The 20,627-nt window shown below is 43.4% G+C and overlaps 1 protein-coding gene across 1 annotated transcript in view; it reads right to left on the bottom strand.

Moving 5' to 3' along the window:
* Positions 1-20,063, bottom strand: part of PCSK5 (proprotein convertase subtilisin/kexin type 5) — a 336,435-nt gene extending 316,372 nt beyond the window's left edge. Inside the window, exons 1-3 of the mRNA XM_039242170.1 lie at positions 19,998-20,063; positions 18,053-18,196; positions 13,477-13,553 (exon numbers count right to left, since the gene is read on the bottom strand). Of these exons, the coding sequence (XP_039098101.1) occupies positions 13,477-13,553; positions 18,053-18,196; positions 19,998-20,063 (287 nt within the window). The remainder of the gene's footprint in view (positions 1-13,476; positions 13,554-18,052; positions 18,197-19,997) is intronic.
* Positions 20,064-20,627: the final 564 nt, after the last annotated feature.

Here is a 20,627-nt window from a genome sequence, read left to right as displayed (position 1 = left end):
ACAAAGTTTACTCTTAGCAAAGAAGAAATATCCCTCTAATTAAAGATTAAAAAAAACAGAAATAAGTTATGGGTATCTTCCTTCAACCACGATGGATTAAACATGAGTTAGTATTCCCTATAACTAAGATAAGTTTGACAACGGGGATTCTAATTGAAGCTCCTAGAAACACAATGAGGCAGGTGGATGATGATAAATAAAATCGACTGATGCAGAACAGCATGCATGATCCCAAAACATGACAGAATGAGCAGCCACAGAATTTGCAATGGCTTTTTCTCATAGTGTCTTTGGGCTACAGAGATTTCAACCCATTTGAATGAAAGCGCCTACAAATACGCTAGGGGGCATGGAGGAGGGCACTTGTGGGAATGAGCACTGGGTGTTATATGGAAACCAACTTGACAATGAACTATTTAAAACAACAACAAATAAGCCGGGGGAAGGGGTCTTGTTTCATACTTGGGTGCTGCGGAACATGGCTCCGCCTTGAGAACGCCACCCGTGTTACTCCCTAGAGAGGGTTGATAATTCGATATACAATCGACTCCTAGAAGAGTTAACCCATAGTTGCTGGGGCATCTCTGGAGTGGGAAATTCTAGAGTCACAACCACAGGGGCCTCTACTGCCCCAAGAATGGTACGCCTCCAAGTGTGGATGAGAAGGCAAAGGCACGGCTGTTAGCAGAGTGGCTTCCCAGACTCCCCCTAGCTTGAGGACCCCATTCGCCTCGATTTGAATTCAATTTCAACAAAGTCAAGGCCTCTAATTCTTTGATCTTCTCATCTCAACCCCCAGCTCTTTCTCAGATGTGCCACCGTCCAGCTCCCATCCCCCATGCATTTGGCACTCCTTTATGGAGCATTAAAGGGACTTTGTCATTCATTCCTTTAGGAACAAAAATAAGTACATTTTATGCAAGAGTTTGACGTCCAAGCCAGTTATCAAGGGTTGCCATTAAAACTGCTGAAGAACTTGAATTTTCGTCAGATCACCTAGCACAAACTATGGAAACTGGTGCAAAGACTGGGGCCGTTGCTGGAGGCAGATGTGTGCCTTCTTCTCTGGCCACATCATGCTGATGCCTATGGGAAGACCCAAGTATCACGATGGAAAAAAAAGAAATGGATCTGTGACAACTTAATACAGGTGAGGCTGCAGGGAAAATGAGTCTGTATTTGGTAATCAGGACAGGCGTGGGAGGGGGTGTGACCAACCCAGAAAGAAGGAAAACCAACCAAGAGCAAAAAGGTCCCACAAAATCTTTAGCAGTCAGCTAATCTCAGCCCAGGGTGTCACCACACAAGGTATTTTATCTGCAATTCATGCAAATCCAAACGCATTTACTAGCATATGTAAATTATATGCAGATGGTGTGGGCATATCTAAAAATAGAAAGAGGTAAACTCTCCTCACAAAGGTCAGTCTTTTTTAAAATTCATGAGACGGCAGCTTGTGATGAGAACACACTGCGGAGAAAGTTGGGGGATTCAGGGGAATTTGCTGGAAAGTCTCCAGCAGTCAACTGTTCTTCACAACTCCTTCAAGCTATTTTAGGTGCAAAATGACTCTCCACGATCCCCCAAGGCAGGACACGTCTTCAAGACCCCGCACTCTTCTTGGGGTAGGAGACGGCTTCTGATGTTCTTCCTCCCGAGTGTTGCCCTCCTACAGAGAATCCCGCACAGCCCACGCCTCCAGAATATTCTTAAGGGCTGTCATCTTAGTACAAAAACATCAGGCAAGTGCATGCTACTTATGTGATTCCAACCTCAAAGAGTCCGTATCTCCATACAGAGAAATGTGAAAACGACCTCCCTCCCAGCTGTGAATTAGACTAAAAACTACCTTATTTCTTAACTACTACCGCCTTAATAACGTGAGTAACATCCATACCTTTGACAGTTTTATATAGTTTCCCCAAGCTTTTTATTTACACTCCAATCACCTACTTCTCATTCAATTTTCTGTTAAAGATGTTAATATTCACTAGAACTTTTTGAGAACAGAGACTCACGCTCTGGTCTTTCCCATGCCACCCACTGATGAGACCATACCCTGAAGCCTTCCTTTTCTTTCTTTCCTTCCCTCTCCTCCTGGCCCTCCATCTTGCTCTCAACCTCCCTCCATCCCTCCATCCTTTCTTTTCTTTCTCTTCCTCTCTCCTTCCCTCCCTCCCTTCTCTTTCTTTTCTTTCTTTCTCTCCCTCTCCCTTTCCTTCCTTCCTTTTCTATAATGATAAAGCTTTCTTAGTCATGTCTCTGCCCTTGGGCCCCTTCAAGTGATGGTCGCTAAGTCTCCTGCTATAGCAAACTCTGTATGAATCGTCCCTAGACTCATCTGGGTGGCCTTCATGTACTTCCACAGAACAAATACCATGAGCAAGGCAGACCTATACAATTATTTCTGTAATACATGATCTCTGTTACTGGTTCAAAATCTCATACACAAGATACTGGTGGCCTTTATGGACCAATCCCCTCTCCGAGGAGAAACAGGGCTCTGAGTACCAGCATTTGGTACAGCCCAGCTACTGACTCTTTACTGAACACAGTGGTAGAGCATTTTGATTATTCCGGCTTTCCCAAGGTAGTGAAGTTACTGAAGCATGTGCTTGACACAGGAATTAATTTCCCCTCTACTTGACCACAGATTAATTTAGCTATGGAGGTGAGCAGGTGCTGGGGGAATAGAGGAGCTCAAATTCTGACTACCGCTCGGAGACAGTAGACATTTTACTCCACCTCTCTAGACTTTCTGAATGTGGATTGCTATGTAACAGTAAATGCGAAAGCATCCAGACGTGCTCATTTTACTACCAGTTGCTTACACCATCTTCAACTGTCCACAAGTAGCCACCCTACAGACTTTCAGAGGTTTTCAGGGTCATTGAGATTGCAGTGTGGCAAGGGAGGTTCCAATAAAGACGCTTCTCCACGGCCACAGACACAGGGAACAGCAAGGCCGGGACTGGTACGTAGGTCTCTAGGTCTCATCCAAAAGCAGGACATTATTATTATTATTTTTAACTACATCACCTTACCTTCTTTGGTGACCTATCTTATGAAAACGAATCAAATACATTCTGGTATAAAAGACCTATTTTCTGCCTTTCCACCTTTTGTTGAAGATTGTGATTGAAATGCACACCTACTGGGGCGCCTGGGTGGCTCAGTCGGTTAAGCGGCCCGTGTCATGATGTCACAGTTCATGAGTTCGAACCCCGCGTCAGGCTCTGCGGTGACAGCTCAGAGCCTGGAGCCTGCTTTCGATTCTGTGTCTCCTTCTCTCTCTGCCCCTCCCCGGCTCATGCTCTGTCTCTCTGTCTCTCTCAAAAATATATAAACATTAAAAATAGTTTAAAAAACAGAAATGCATACCTCCTGCTGATATGAAGCACAATTACTTAAGTCCATTGGAACAACAAGCTTCTGTCATTCACTGAGTTGCCGAAACATAAAAATTATGACACCCCTTTTAGTTAGGAAAGAAAATAAATTCTAACTTCAGTCCCTTAACATTGAAGGCACAGGATTTGAAGAGGAAGACAACCAATATCTAAATCATACCTTGTCTCAACATTAAAATGAACAATTCACCAGTTGGTAGTTTGATTATACTGTCAGCTTGTTCTTCTAAGTATATGCACTGGGAGATAAACAAAACAAGGTGTCTTTTTCTCCGGAGTCCGCCTTCTTTTTCAGCATCTAACAGGAGTAACCATTGGCTGAATGCACTTAAAAGGTCTTGAATGCCCTCTCAGCTCCGCAATAACGCACTGCTCACACTGACCTCTCACGTCACAAGAGAAAAATGGAAGGCTCCAAGGTGGATGTTAGAGGATAAGATGAAAAGAGAAAGATAAATAAATATACCTGTCTGGAAACCCTGCTCAAATGCTTAATCCATTATTTAAAAAGGATACTTATCTTTCCCTTACTGCAATTCCATCTGCTTTAGAGGCCTCAGGAATTTGTGAGTTTGTTTTTTAAATAAGAAATTTAAATTGAAGCAACTATCAATTATTCATGTCAATAGTGCACTCGGTTCCCATAAAGTATCCCCAAACCTCGTTTTAACCTATAGCATCAATCAGACCCTTTATTGAGACTGTTACTGAGAGCCCCAATAGACTGTGCCCCCAAATCCTTGACAAGGACACACTGAAATTGACTGAAGTCTGAAGACTGCATTATCATGATTATAATCCCTAGAATAATTAACACATTGTTTCATAAAAACTAATACTTGTACATCATGTGACCGGGATATAGGGATTCTAGATTAGGTAACTATTTTCTGTATTTATTCAGTTCTCATTAAAGAATACACAGCCATTTACACAACTTCTACGAACTGAGTTATTTTCTTTCTTGGAAGTGTCTGAACATTTTTTCATTTATGCTACCAAAGTTACCAGGCTAAAAAACCAACATGCCTGTGTCAGTCAGGGCCTATCAGGAAAACAGTGGATTCTTTTATGCTGGGTGAGGTGAGAAAAATTTCTTCAAGGGACTTATGTAAGGAGGTGGGCAGGATTTGGGGAAACCGATAGGGAACGGGGTGGTGTTTTGAACAAGCAACACTCGAAAAGCAAACCTTGGAACCCTGGGGAAGAAGTGGTTATGGATGCCCACAAAGCATAGCCCTTAGGAGGTCAGACTTAGGGCCACCTGACAGGAGTCATCATCTTCGGGTACACAGGTAGCTCCAACGGTCTAATGGGGGGGGGGCGCAGAGAATAAATACTCCTTCTTCATCTTCTATATCCTAGCGATCTTCTGCTTTAGCCTTCCATTGACCAAAACCAGTGGGAAGCCAGAGGGCAAGGGAATCCATTAATACAGTCCTTACAGGTCAGCTTTCTGGGGTACATAGCAGGCAGGAGGAGGGGGGGAAAGGTATCCAACACAAAACTCCAGTATATACAACACTCTTTAAATAGCTATTATTTTGGCACACATTTGGCGAATCCACCTATATGAGCCGTCAAGGCTGATACTCTTCTAAGGACTGTAAGACCAAACAAACCTTTGATAACCCAAACGAAACTGGAAATTATCTTCTCAGTATCTGTTCTCTCTCTGGTCTCTGCTTTGGTAAATGTGAGCCCGTCAACAACAGGAAATGTTTTATAAAAGAAGTAAATTCACAGGCACTGTGAAAACTCACAGGAGGATATCCGGCCCCAATGAGGGATGTGAGGGAAGATGTCACAGGGGAAGTCACAGGAGAGGAAGGAGGAGGTTGGATCATGCAGGTGCGGATGGTGGACGGCTGTACAGTTGTAGAGAGTTCTACAAGTCTTGTGGGCTGATGAATACGGTGAAGGAGTGGACACACAGAGCAGAGCAGGCTTAATAGTGAGGGAAGAGTAGGGGATAAAGCATCCTGTGGTTTTAACAAAATGTCAAGACATTAAGGGATGTTCTTATTTCGGTTTAGCGATAGCACCTGGGCAGCAGGATTGGGGTAAGACTGGAGATGGGAAAGCCATTTAGGAGATTTTACAAGGACGCAGGTGAGAGAAGGGACAAATCAAAGGAAGGCTAGAGCGGAGGCGTGGACGGGGTGGGGGTGTGGGTCTTGGCTGAGCTGCTGAAGAGGAAGACTAAGACGCCGAGGAAGGCAGGGCTGGTGACCATGGGCCAGTGAGGGAAGAGAGAGGGATGGCTGGCTTCCGGGCCAGGAAGGGCTTTTTCCTGTTGTATTCCACCCTTGCATGAGGCCCCAGATTCCAGCCACTTCCCAGAATCGAGAAGATGGTTGAAAATGTTACTTATCTCCATGTATTGTAACGTGAACCCAACATGATAGAAATAGATTTTCTAAAATGCTTGTTGTATCTTCTTTCACAGACATAGAATCTATACTTGCAGGTGAGAAGTGTTAGGTATTTTTCACAACTGTCTGTTCTATATACATTAAGAACATGTACAATCGTAGCATGTACAATTGTAATCCACATAAATTCATTTGATAACCACGGTTTAAGAAATTCCTACGTAGTATATTATAGTGCTATTTGGCAATAGGATTAGAGGGAAAATGTTGGAAATATTTGGGAAAATAAATCAGCCTCTGATATTGGCCCTACTTTTCTTCAGTAGGTTTATTTCTGACCTATTCAGCTATACGATAATTTTATCTTAGCTTCTTTGGCTAAATCCGGGTATAAAGGAGTAAGGCTTCTAAGGAAAAATGTCTACCCAGGTCCTCTGGCTATTTTTTAATTGGATTAGTTGGGTTTGGGTTTTTTTTTTTTTTTTTTTTTTTTTTTTTTTTTTTTTTGTTCTTCATAACTAAGGGCTACTTACTCTTACTGTCATTTGGAAATAACCTCTTCCATTAAGTAGGCTTTCTGTTATGTTGATGGCTTACTTTGCTCAGCAAAAGCTTTTTATTTTGGTATAGGCATTCCCAATAGTTTAATTTTGCTTTTGTTTCCCTTGCCTTAGGAGACATATCTAGAATAATGCTGTTATGGCCGATGTCAAAGAAATTATGCTCTATTTTTGTCTAGGAATTTTATGGTTTCAGGTTTCACATTTAGGTCCATTTGGAGTTTATCCTTGTGTATGGTGAAAAAAAGTGGTCTAGTTCCATTCTTTTGCATGTAGCTGTCCAGTTTTCCCAGCACCATTTGTTGAAGAGAATGTCTTTTTCCTACGGTGTATTTTTGCCTCCTTTGTCGTAGGTTAACGGACCATAAAAGTGGGGGGTTTATTTCTGGGGTGCCTATTCTCTTCCATGGATCTATGTGTCTATTTTTGTACTATACTATACTATTTTGATGACTACAGCTTTGTAGGATGTCATGAAATCTGGGCTTGTGATATTGTGATACCCTCCCCCCCCCCCCCCCCCCCCCCCCCCCCCCCCCCTTTTTTTTGTAGTTCCATAAAAATTTTGGAATTATCTGTTCTAGTTGTGTGGAAAATGTTGGTATTTTGATAGGGATTGCATTAAATCTGTAGATTTCTTTGAGAAGACACACAGATGGCCAAAACACACATGAAAAGATGCTCATCATCATTTACCATTGGGGAAATACAAATTAAAACCACAATGAAATATCACTTCACATGTGTCAGAATGGCTAAAATCAAAAAAATACTAAGTGTTGGTGAAGATGTGGAGAAAAAGGAGCCCTTGTGCACTACTGATGGAAACACAAACTGGTGCAGTCACTGTGGAACGTAGTACGGAGGTTCCTCAAAAAATTAAAAACAAAATTCCCCGATGATCCAGCAATTGCACTACTACTGGGTATTTACCCAAAGACAATGAAAACACTAATTCAAAAAGATACATGCTCTCTATGTTTATTAAACCAGTGTTTACAATAGCTAAGATATGGAAGTGACCCACGTGTCCAGTGACAGATGAATGGATAAAGAGGACATCACACATATGCGCATTCGCGTGCGCGCACGCACACACACACACACACACACACACACACACACACACACAGTGGAATATTATTCAGCTATAAACAAGAATGAAATCTTACTACTTGCAACAACATGGATGGAACTAGAGGGTATTATGCTAAGTGGCCAGATAGAGAAAAACAAATACCGTAGGATTTCACTCATGTGGGATTTAAGAAACCAAAGAACAAAGAAAAAAAGAGACAAAAATAATCAGACTCTTAAATACAGAGTACAAACTGGTGATTACCAAAGGGGAGGTGGGTGGGGGATGGGTGAAATAGATCGAGGAAATTAAGAATACTTTCCACTGATGGGTGCTGAGAAATGTATAGAATTGTTGCATCATTATATTATACACTGAAACTAATGTAACACTGCATGTTAATTACACTTGAGTAAAAAATTAAAATAAGTAAGGCTTCTATCCATTAAGGTTTTAGATCTAAAGATAAGGTCAAAGATCTAAAGAGTTTTTTTTCCTCCCTCCAGAATTGAGTTAAAGTATTTTCTGTAAAGTTAGAAATTGCTGACTCATTGGCTTTGCTCTGGAGAACCATCTGTTGGCAGCAGTCCTCATTTGTGGGAATGAGAAAGAGAAGGCCACACACAACTTTGGTTTCTATAACATGGCGGCATTCGTGAAACCGGAAATGACGTGTGAAAGGAGACTGAAGAACCAGAAAAAAAATGTACTTCCATCCACCCTTACACTTTCCTGAAAACAGAGATAAGAGAGAAGAATGAAAAATGCATTCCTTTTTGACAAATGAGTCTTTAGCTTATGGAGTTAAATTCTTTGAAAAAGAATTCGATTCTGGGCCCACGTATCACACATTCAAGATATAATGTGTGCTCTCACCTCCCACTAAATATGGTGTGATGACTTTTAAATGGAGGGAACATTTAATGAGAGGCAAACTGGGGAAGGGAAGCTCTAACTCAGGCATCAATAATTCATTTATCAGAAATAGGAGTAGCGGTATGAAATGCCAGAAGACTCTTTCATTTTCAGGGAGGCATGTGCTATTTTAAGCCGAGAACAGTGCAGTCACCTGTATTCAACAAGCTCATACACATGGAGGCAAAGTTGAGCGAGAGGACATCTTTTATAGTCTCCTCTAGTAAGGCTATGTCTATAGCACCTGTTACGGGGGTTGTGGAAAAGCGACAAAGAAGGAATCTTTATAATTTTTGAACATCAGGGGTGATTTCCATCACCCCAGAGCTTCGGCACTAGAAAAGTAATCATGTCAGTCTAGACGACTGGGATGGAGTTTTGAGGGTGCAATCTCTTGTAGTACTAAAGCCCATCAGGCATTAGAGCCTCTTAAGTTCTCTACCAATTAAATACGTTAGTGAGCTGCCCAAATCATTTCATCTTCATGTCCCCCAAGCACTTAGCACAGAGCCATTCAACAAGTGGGGTCTCCGTGAATACCTGTGGGCTGAATGAACAAATGCAGCTAGGTACGAAATAATTCCAGATACATACTGGTCAGATCAAACAAAGAGGAGGTACTCGTACATCACAGGACTCAACTACTACTTTCTTATGATGATTAGAAATTCTTCCCCTTCATGGGGCACCTGGGTGGATCAGTCGGTTGAGCATCTGACTTTGGCTCAGGTCAGGAACTCGTGGTTCATGAGTTCGAGCCCCACGTCAGGCTCTGTGCGGACAGCTCGGAGCCTGGAGCCTGCTTTAGATTCTGTGTACCCCTCTCTCTCTCTCTGTTCCTCCCCTGATCACACTCTTACTGTTTCTCTCTCAAAAAACAAAGAATAAAAAAAAACAATAAAAAAAAAGAAATTCTTCCCCTTCACTATCTTACATCACATTCAAAGATTCATGCTTCACTGAAGACGAAGGGGAAACAGAACTGAAGAAAAGCAGATTTACTGGATACAGAATGAGTCATAGCCCTCAGCATCTAAAGCAACAGAAAAACCTACCAAAACCTCTAACCTTGAAAATAAAGAAAGACCTCCAAGTATTAAATTAGAAACATTCACATGCACATATACATTGAGGTGACTGTAATTTTTAACTGATTATTTATCAAGAGCCAGATATAGAAATAGAACACACAATTATAGGGGCACCTGGGTGGCTCAGTTGGTTAAGCGTCAGACTTCGGCTCAGGTCATGATCTCACGGTTCGTGGATTCGAACCCCGCATCAGGCTCTGTGCTGACAGCTCAGACCCTGGAGCCTGTTTCAGATCCTATGTCTCCCTCTTTCTCTGACCCTCCCCTGCTCACACTGTCTCTCTGTCTCTCTCAGAAATAAAACATTACAAAAAATTTTTTAAAAAATGCAATTATAATAACAGCTATAATTATCTAACACCTAATATGTAGTCAGTGGTATGCTTATATTTTACTGCTATTCTTTAGAAGTATTATTATAGTTTTAGAGATTTTAAGAAAAAGCACTAGAGCTCAGAGTAGTTAGGGCCAAAGATTACGAAGCTAATTAAGGAGACCCAAGGCTAACTGTCAACTCTTCTAAACTACAAACCCACTGCTAATTTCATGATGCCAAGTGACTTCTATTCAAGCAGAATTATCCAGCTACAGATCCATGCTTAAAGACAGACCCATCAATCACATCTATAATTATGGTCTAATGAGCAGAAAGGATATCTTAACCCCAAATGCCTGACGACACATTTGTGTTTGGCCAAAAAGCAAATCAGGCAGCGTTGAGGGAAGCTAAGGGGACATCTGATGCCCCAGGTCGCTCTCATAAAACAAAGGGAGAGGATATGCTGGTGCATCGCCCTCTGTAAACGCCCTATTTCTCTCTCAAGACTACAAATGTAAGCACACGTCTAGAAGAATGCCCCTGCGCTCGAATAACTAAACCCACACTGCACTCAATGAACCATGGATGATACTTAGAATGGGTCACAAGAGGACACGCTACAACATGCCAGAGTGAGCGAGGCCATGGCTATGCTTCTTGACACAAAGGTCTTGGGGAGAGCCAAGTTTGAAAGGAAGTCTCGCAAAAGATGTGCTGTTCAAAAGGCAGCCTGTAAAAAGCCATCAAAGCGAATACTCAAAGGACCGTCTCTGTTAACCACAGACTGTGTGGTCAGCAAGGTTAGTTTCACGTCAGACACACCCTCCGAGAAGAGGCACCGTCACCAAGAGTTTCACTGCAGAAAATCGCCACACGTACATGCAAATAAGATGGTCTAGGGCACAAAACAGTTTTGGCGTCTATCTACAGCTCCTCTTATCCCATCCCTCAACACCCTGCAAGAATAAACTATGACCCAGCAGTAGCACTGCTAGGAATTTATCCAAGGGATACAGGAGTGCTGATGCATAGGGTCCGTGTACGCCAATGTTCACAGCAGCACTCTCAACAATAGCCAAAACATGGAAAGAGTCTAAGTGTCCATCAACAGACGAATGGATCAAGAAGATGTGGTTTATCTATACCATGGAATACTCCATGGCAATGAGAAACAATGAAATCTGGCCATGTGTAGCAACATGGATGGACCTTGAGGGTGTTATGCTGAGCGAAATAAGTCAGGCAGAGAAGGACAGATACCATATGTTTGCACGTATAGGAGGATTAGGAGGAACTTAACGGAGGACCATGGGGGAGAAGAAGGGGAAAATAGTGGGGGAGAGGGACGGAGGCAAACCATGAGAGACTCTTGAATGCTGAGAACAAACTGAGGGCTGATGGGGGTGGGGGACAGGGGAAGGGGGGTGACGGGCATGGAGGAGGGCACTTGTGGGGATGAGCACTGGGTGTTATATGGAAACCAACTTGAAAATAAACTATTAAAAAAAAAACTTAGGGTGTTACCATGATCTAGTGTCTCCTTGATCTTTCCTGTTTCTCTTTGCTCTGTACAAATGTTGACAGAATAAATTAAGCCAACGGATATAGTACAGTATAATTCTCCTAGATGCTTGCCTTGAAAACACAAATGTCTTCCAGGAATGCCACAAATATATTAGAGAACAATTTAAGAATACGGCGAAATTTGCACATGTCGATGCACAATTTTGTCCTAGAAACTCGAAGTGAATGTAGCAAACACACCTAACTCTTAGGGCTACACAAACCCCGCAGACATGCACACCCCAGGATCACCATCGTACACGCTTGTCCACACCTACGGCTGCTGCTCCCTCTTGAGTCCAAGTATCTCGCCTTCCGCTTCACGGTGACTGGCAAGCTGCCACACTTCCAAAGGCCAGCCTGGGGATGGGGTGTTCAATTTTCCCCTCTCCACCCAACTGATTAATTTTCTTCTCTGTTCTTTGTTCTTTTTCAGAATTTTAATCTTTACTTTTTTCCCCTCCTTTTCTTTTGCACACAAAGCAGTAGGCACGTGAGGAGTCGATGAAATGTACACACATTTCCGCAAGCAAACATCAGGTGTTTTTCAAGACACCTTGTTTTTACATATTTTGTAACCACTTAACATGGATAAAACTGGGCTATTGTTTTTAATAGGTCACTACCATTGTTGTATGTGTGTCAATGATGATGTTTTTGAGCGCTAAACTCCAATTTCACTGTCTTATTAGTTGGTGGTTTCAGATTCTGCAGAGCGCAAGTGTTTTTAGGAATATGTATGTCACATTATAATAGAATGGACTATATATTGAAATTTATCAGTGGTGACCTTTTAGTCCTGAAGCTTCAAGATTCTTTATCAGTGTTACGGGCTAGTTTGTAAATTAGGTTAAATACATTAGCATCCATGGTCTCAAATTATAACTCTTTGTGTGAAATTCACCATAACTTGAAACAATATGATCTGAACAGACTCGGACTGAACTAGCCAGTTTAATTTAGGTCCCCCCTTTTTTTTTTGTTTAAAAGGTTCTGAAAAATTCTATCTAAATCATGATATATATTAATGCTTTCACCATTGAATCTGAACTGTAATCTTTACTGAATTATTAGCAAACAGCATATTTTCCACAGTAACTTTTTTGAGGCTTCTTTGTAGGTGGTGAAAAGAGGGAAAAAAAAATAGAAGGAAAAAAAAGAAAAACCCACACACAGTCACAATTATCTAGGTCAGATGGTTTTATCTCAACTTATTGACTTCCTTAATCAAATAATACTCACTGAGAAATTTTTCCCTGAAGAAAAACACAGGCTGGAAATAGCACATAATAAATGGGTAAAATACTTCTCTTTGCTCCTTCTGAGATCCTAAACTAAAACATGTAAATAAAAATTGAAATGATAGTATTTAAATCACAGCATTATCTCCTGGAGGATATTTGCAGTAAAAGGAGAAAAAGCTCATGTGATCTAGAGATTAGAAATCTCTACTAATCCTTTAAAGAATCTGGGTCATCTTGAGCAAGAAAAACCATTCCCACTTACTTTCTGAAGAATGCTCAGATATTCCAAGGTATCGAATGGATGTGCATTTTCATTTGCACTCACAAAAATGTCTGTACTAACCGGAAGGTATGAAAGTGGTTAAATGGGTTCCTACGGCTCTTGAATGTGAGGATAAGAAGGGTAATGGGTCCTGCATATGGCGAACTTTACAGGTATATTTCATGTATATTAGTAGAATCATACAATCACTACAGAAGAAAAAAGCAGCAAATACGAAAGCCCCTGGCAGAGACCTCAAGTACAGCAGTCAGTGAAATTTGTTGAATTGAACAGCATCAAGTAACTCTTTGGGGGTACTCTTTGTTTTGCCTCTCCTGTGAACCCCTCCATGCCCCCCCCCGCCCCCGCCAAGCCAGTCATGGGCCAATTACCTCCTGAGGGGCAATATTCCCCAGCCGTGCCCTTGAGATATGGGAACACTGAGTCATGCCCCAGGGTTTTCTCTACAAGCACTCTTACGGTAGAGACCACCCCTCTTCATGATCCAGAAGCTGCAGCACAAAGACACGTGTTCACCTTGGAGCAAACTGACGGATCATTTGTTACCAAAGATTTCCAAGAGAACACTCCCCTTGGCAAGAGTAGAAAACAAAATTTGTTGACAGCCCTGTGCCCGCCACCCCTCAGCCGGGCCTTACTTGTTCTCGTTGCTCGCATCGTAACGAGGCATTGGGTCCAGATCGTTCCCGTTCACGTCACAACTTGCCAGGGCATCCTGCAGCCGCAGAGGAGAGAACGGGAGGAGGAGACAGGCTTTCAGTAATTAGCCATGAACCTGAAGGCTCGTGCATTCCCACACACATTTCTGTAAGCGAGTAATTAGATTAAATAATACATTCATGGTTCACTGGTGTCAGGATGCCTTGTTCAGTAATAATCTGTGTTCTATTTTTCTCCTTAAGGTCAAGAAATACTCTCCTACAGATCAAGGTTCTGCTGATACATCTTCTCTTGTATCTAGAATGGACCCCTCGCCTCATTCCTTTGAAGAGGTCTGTACTGACCGCCTTATCGGTCAAGTATTCTTAGACTTTCTAGAAGCAAAGTGATTGCTTTTCCATGGGTTCTCTCTATTCCTTACTTCATTTCTTGAGTGGGCAAATTCCTTAAGATTCAAAGATTTTTGAAGACAACTCACAAATAACTGGCAAGCCAATTAAAAATCAGTATTAGAAATTTGTTCTTTTAGGCATCGTGGTGCCTCTATGAGGCAGGATTTGCCTGGTTTCAGATGTGTTGTATCTACTATAAAAGAATCTGTACTTCAGACTTTTTAGTAAAACCCAATCACCTTTTGCCCCAACAAAAATGAAACAAAGTTTTATTATACCACAAGGCTGCAAAATGAGGCGGCAAAGTGCTCTGAAATCAAAGTTGCATCTGTTTGCTTTTATTTTTTTTTTTAACTTTTAAGTTTATTTCTTTCTTTTTGAGACAGTGAGTGAGTGAAAAGGGGAGGGGCAGAGAGAGGGAGAGAGAATCCCAAGCAGGCTTTGCACTGCCAGCACAGAGCCTGACACGGGGCTCGAACTTGTGAATCCTGAGATCATGACCTGAGCGGAAACCTAGAGCTGGATGTTTAACTAAATGAACCACCCAGGCACCTCTGTTTGCTTTTATTTTTATTTTTTATTTTAGAGAGAGAGAGGCTGTGCGCAAGTGGGGGGAGAAGGGGCAGAGAGAGAGAGAGAATGAGAGAGAGAGAGAGTGTGTGAGTGAGAGAGAGAGAGAATCCAAAGTAGACTCTGCACTGAGTGTGGATCACGCCACCTCAGGGCTTGCTCCCACGACCCTGGGATTATGACCTGAGCTCAAATCAAGAGTTGGACGCTCCACCAACTCAGTCACCCAGGCGCCCCTAGGTCTGTTTGCTTTTAAAAGCAATTGTGAAAAATCTCCAACTTCCTACATTTCTTTCTTTTAAATTTCCCAATTTACAAAAAGAAATTACTGGCTTATTTCATCACTCAAATTTATATCACTGTAGATAGCATCAGAAATGCTTTGAATTTTCTGATGCTTTAGGGTAAGGTCTACAGTATTAGGGCAAGTAAATGTTATCTTTGTTTTCTATCTTTATCAAAGGCTCTTATTTCTGGGAATAACTTGTAGTGCATAGAGTCTGAGGTTTGGAGATAGTAAGTAAAATATCCGTGACAGATAAAGGTGGTAGGTAAGTCCCTGCCCGGTAGCCCCCCAGGGACAGTGTGCATCTAGTATAATTTCCTAATTTTACTTGTAAGGAAACAGGGGCCTAAGAGAGGTTAAGTCACTTGGCCAAAGGTATGACACAAACCAGCTTGTGGAACCAAGACTGGAACCCAAGCCCATCTGCCCCCCACCCCCCACCCCTCATCCAATGTGCTTTTTCTCTATATCACACCAGCTCCAACATCAAGACACATTGAGGAGGCATCAGTACTTCTAATCACACATACACATTCTGGAAAATTCTTTTCAAGAGGCAAAAACAAAAAAGGCAAAGAATGCAATCGCAATTAGAGTGAAACTATCTGTCTTTAAACAAATACATTCCGAGGTGGAGGGGAGCAGGAACATGCTATAAAAACCACATGGTGTGTGGTAAGAAAGACTTCTTTGCTGGGAGCGAGGTACCCACAGTTCTGTTCCTTACAGGACTCAGGGTCACTCACTGTGGCCTGCAGGCCTGCATTTCTGCCCTATCAACCGAGGAGACTGAACTGAAATTTCTTTTTAGCTCTCAAATTCTATGCTGTGAGGAGACAAGATGTCTGAGCGTGCTTGGCGGCAGCGTTGAGAGCAGCCTCTCAAATGTTTCATTCAAATAAGAACTAAATGAATTTGCAGTTTTTCTCTCTCTCCTTTTAACCTCAAGGACAATCATCTAGTTTAGGGGAAATCGTTTCAATATTTCATTGTGAAAAATTAATTTGCGAAGTTCCGTGGCTGAATTTTTTGAAACAAAAAGGGCAATGGGGTGGAATATTCTGAGGGCAGATGACAGTGTAAGGCGACACGGGAGGTTCTGTGTGAAGGAAGGTCTCCCGGGGTCGGAAACGGGGGTGACTGTGAGCCAGGGGTGGTCTCTGAGGGGCCAAGGAAGGGCCTTGGAGGTCTTTTATTTGCAAAGGTAAAATGGCGTCTCTTCAGGAAAATTAATTCAAGCGTCATGACACGAGTGAGACGGAGCAAACGAGAACGGAACATGGCAGTACAGCAAGTGCAGCCATTTCTACCGAAATGGTTTCTCGGTAGGTAAGAGAGAGAGGCCACAGGAGAAATGGTCACAGAGGCACCGACCCACGGGGATACCCAGGGTGCCGGGAAACCAAGCCTTCCCATGTGCTGAAGGAGACAGAGATACAGGGAGATCAGATTTCAAGAAGGAATCGCATCCCTGTCTCTGAAACTTGGCCTTACGGAACAGGTGAGGTCTTTTCTGAGTGAGCCCAGGACAACATTCCTCAGGGCCACTCAGAGGAATGTGTCTACATGTTACTAAGGAACAGATAGGCGAGAGAGACAGCAGGCACCCCGGGAAGGGAGTCCTTTGTGCTAATGTGCACGGGGAACCTATGGGCAGGCCCCATCTCACAACTCTCTGCCAACTTAGGGTCCAGTGTGATGCGCTGGGCTGGCTGAAGTCACTCCCTTAATGACCATGAACTGGAACAGAGAAGACAAAAATCTGAAGGGATATGGTCGTCCCAGTTCTAGCCCAGGGTGGGTCCCCTCTGTAAGCACGGGACAAAGCTTCCCACCCTGGCCCGTGACTTTTCCTCCTTTAGGGTCAATAAGAGTCCTGCCAAGGGCAGTGGACTTCGCCATGATTTAGAGCTGCCTATACTCTTGGGGACACGAAAGGAAACTCGTAAGCAGATAGAAAATTCCTGATTTTAAGGGAAACCTTTTTTCAATACCAACGTGAAATATAATTTAGGAAGATTCACCGCGGCCAAACTTTTGGAATTAAAAGGAATGGGGGAGAAAGAGAAGGGAGATGTGGGTAAAACCAACTGAAGTTTACATGCCACACAGATCAGTGTTCGTGGGTGGAAACAGCTGTCAACAGAAAAGAGGTCCCGGGGAAAGTCGGAAGACATGGGTGTCAGTTCTGCGGAGCCTGGATGGGAATCGGAGTTTTATCTGCAGATAGTGAGGGATCACTGCTGCTCTCTATCACAAAAGAAATGTTTCAGAGAGAACACAAGGGTGTTAGGCAACACAAATTGGGAGCAGACAGAGAAGGGCATTAGTGAGAGATAATTATGGCACTTTCAACCAAACTGAGAAAGCAGAAGCCAATGGGAGGAATGATCTTGGACAGCAGAGGACAGAGGGGTCCTTGACACACTTCTAGGCAGTGGATATCATGGTGGTAAAGGGAACCCAGAGGCCTTAGAGGCAGAAACTGGCCCCAGTGTTCGGTGGGCACTGGGTATCAAAACCAGGATTTGCAGAGAAAGTACTGAGCCTCAGCACTTTCACTAGCTCCGTGGTCTTGGGCTCACCCTACATCCTCCCAGAATCCTGGAATCCCTATTCCTTCTTAAGAAAGGGAACTGACTGGGGCGCCTGGGTGGCTTGGTCGGTTAAGCGTCCGACGTTCGCTTAGGTCATGATCTCGCGGTTCGTGGGTTCGAGCCCCGCGTCGGGCTCTGTGCTGACTGCCAGCTCAGAGCCTGGAGACTATTTCAGAGTCTGTGTCTCCCTCTCTCTCTCTGACCCTCCCCTGCTCACGCTGTCTCTTTCTCTCCTAGAAATAAATAAAAATATTAAAAAAAAAAAATAAAAAAGAAAGGGAACTGACTGCTGCCTCCTAGGTCTAGTGGGAAACTGATCATTATTGTCCTTGAAAAGGGAGAGGAAGAAAGGGACCAGTAGAATCACTTGAGCAATGTTCTAAGTTCGATTTTCTCCATAAAAGAAACAGTGTGTTGCCTGGCTGCATGGACAAGTCATTGAGAAGAGCAGTCATGGTCAGTAGCGAACGGTGGTGATGATGGTGGGGTTTCTGCTGCCTTATCCCCTGCTTTTTGTCATCAGACCATCAAAGGCACTTGCAAGTTGAAAGCAGTGTCTCCTACTTCCTGCATTCAGAGGGCGTGTCTTTTATTAGATGGAATCGCTACACGGAGCCTGCTGTCTCTGCTGACTGCATTTCTGATGATCCTGATGCGAGTCCCCTCGTTTCCCCAGGGGGAAGGTGCTCCCACCACAGCACACACTCACATAGTTCTGCATCAGGTCCGGATGGGTCCTCTCAATGCCATCGTCCAGGATGGTCACCACAATGTTCTTTCCCGTGTAGCCTCTCTTCCAGGCTCCTTCGATATTCATGTCTGACTGGCAGGGATGTGTATTGTCACTGCAATGCTATGGAAGGAAGAGGGAGAAATCAGACGGTGCAGATTACCAATCATCGGAAGGTGGGAGAATTACCTACTTGTCGAGATCATGCACTGAGTTAACGGAAATCTGGCAATTCCCTGAGGAGCAGACGCACCGGTGTCTAGCATAATAACAGGAGAAAGTAGGAAGCATAGATGTGCGGAAGGCAAGTGTAATAAAAGTCTCTTCCGCCAGCTCGGCCCTGTCCAAATACCATAGATCCTTTGGGAAAAAGAGAATAAAAGAAAGTATCTCCCAACAGGAGAATAACGGATGTATCATTTGATTGTTAGCATGAATCGATGGCACATAAAAAGGCTTTGTGACATTTCATTTCTAAACTCAAACTCGGTCACTGAAGGACATATACTTGATAATTTCTTCCCCAGGCACCTGGAAGCCAAGCTAGCCAAGAACATGAGAACTCGGGCAGCTCGTGTACAGTGTCTGCCAGAGGTGTGCGTCCGTGAGAAACTCACGAACGAGAAAAAAAGTAACAGTTCTGTCAAATGTCATTTGATGAATTTACCATGGCGGTCGTACCATAATAGGTAGGGTGCAAACACACTCAGTCAACGGTGCTTTGAGAAGAGAAAGAAGAAGAGCACCGGGTCCGGACAGGTGACATGCACAGGGAATGTGTGTGAGGGCTGGAGAAACACGGAATCTTAAGCACATTATGTATGGTCAATTTCATTCCACAATGGCTGCGCCATAGAAACATAGCAAGAAATGCATTAACCCAGCCTCTCCTCCTGATATACCAGCATTTGCCCAACCCGCACAAATGCCTCCTCCAAGTGTATCTCTTTCAAATGTCCCTTTAAGTGATGTGGTTTCCCAGGTTCTTAAGACTTCGGTAGAGAAACAAAGGAACAAAGATGTGCTGTGACATCATGCTGTCGTAACATGGGCCACCCCAGATCCTCCCACTCTCGATTTTCTTCCTGCTTTGTGACAGCTCGGCTCTTCAGGAGGGGAAGAGAACACAAGCTTTGTAGGTTCTGGGCATAATGGGGACCTGACTGCCATGGACTCACGTAGCATACATTTTTTTTGAGCACCTACTATATGCTGGGGTATGGCGGCACACAAGGCAGATGAGGTCTCTGTCCTAATGACCTCTCTAAGGAGGAGAGACAGATAATAAAAAATAAATAAGACCATTCAGAGCACTCCTTGGCTTTCAAAGGAATTAAAGTGGCTGATGATGGTGGACACCGAGGGACCAGAACACGCTGCTCTAGGTGGGATGGGAGGTCTCAGGAAGTGAAATCAGACCTGATGCCTGATTGGTGAGAAAGATCTGCTTTGCCCAGAGCCTACAGCTAAGTGTTCTTGGTAGAGGACACAGTAGATATAAGGTAGGAAACAGCTTTAGCACATTGAAGAAGGAGCAAGATGGTGGCGTAAGGATGAAGCATAGGGAACAAGGGAAAGAATGGTTTGGAAGGCAGCCAATCAGAAGGGGGAACGAGGTCAGACCATCCATAACTGGGCCTTTATTCTAACTACAAGCTAAATAAATGGAAGCTCGTCTCTTTCCAAACTTCATCCATCAAAATCTGATGCTAAATGGAGACAGACACCTCTAACAGCCCCTGACATGAATCTGCAAATTTATTCTCCAAATGAGATTGCCTTTTGTTGAAAGTTAGAAACACACTTGAGTAGTTTTGGGAATTCGTCCTAGCAAAGGGTGCACCCATTGTTCACCACAGATAACATCAATTTCATGGCGAATGGGGGCTTATATATTTTATGAACATTTGTATCTTTTTCTCACCTTCTTGACTTCTTTCTGACATTTGAGGCCCTGCGCATGCATGCACACAGACACATTCTCTGACATTGACCCAAATTCCATTCTCCCCACCTGTCCCCTGTTTTCCAGGCACACCTCAGCCCCTACCTCTTCCCACAGAGACTTCTCATGGCCTTCAGCCTGCTCGTCTGTCTCTTCTCCTTCCCTGAACTCAGGGTGGACACAGACAGACAGATCCACAAACACGTTCTGCCCTACACAACCCAACTCCTACTCACTAGATTCTGTTGAGCTGCTGTTGACTGTTGAATCTTGTGTGTGGATTTTGTCTTATTGATTGTGAGCTCCTACAAGACGATGCATTAAACGAAGTCTAACCTAGGATTTCAGTCAATAGTGGGCTGGTTACACGCCAGAAGTGAGGACATATTCCTCAACCTTATCTCCAAGTGCATAACTGCTATTACACTCCTCTCTCTGGCCTCGTCAGAGGCATCGAGCCAGCTAATGCTTGGTGAATGGAGATGATCGTGAAAGAAACCGTGTAGATTTCTGAAATGCTCATGTTGTCCAGAAGCCTCCTTCTGGCCAGAAGTGTGGGCCTCTCGTCACCAAACACGGTAATGGGAACACAAAGGAACCCTGACAGGT

The sequence above is a fragment of the Hyaena hyaena genome, unplaced genomic scaffold (assembly GCF_003009895.1).
Source record: "Hyaena hyaena isolate Hyena2069 unplaced genomic scaffold, ASM300989v1 scaffold_206, whole genome shotgun sequence".
Classification (NCBI taxonomy): domain Eukaryota; kingdom Metazoa; phylum Chordata; class Mammalia; order Carnivora; family Hyaenidae; genus Hyaena; species Hyaena hyaena.
Note: the sequence above shows the minus strand (reverse complement) of the source record. Positions and strands in the feature narration are given on the sequence as shown.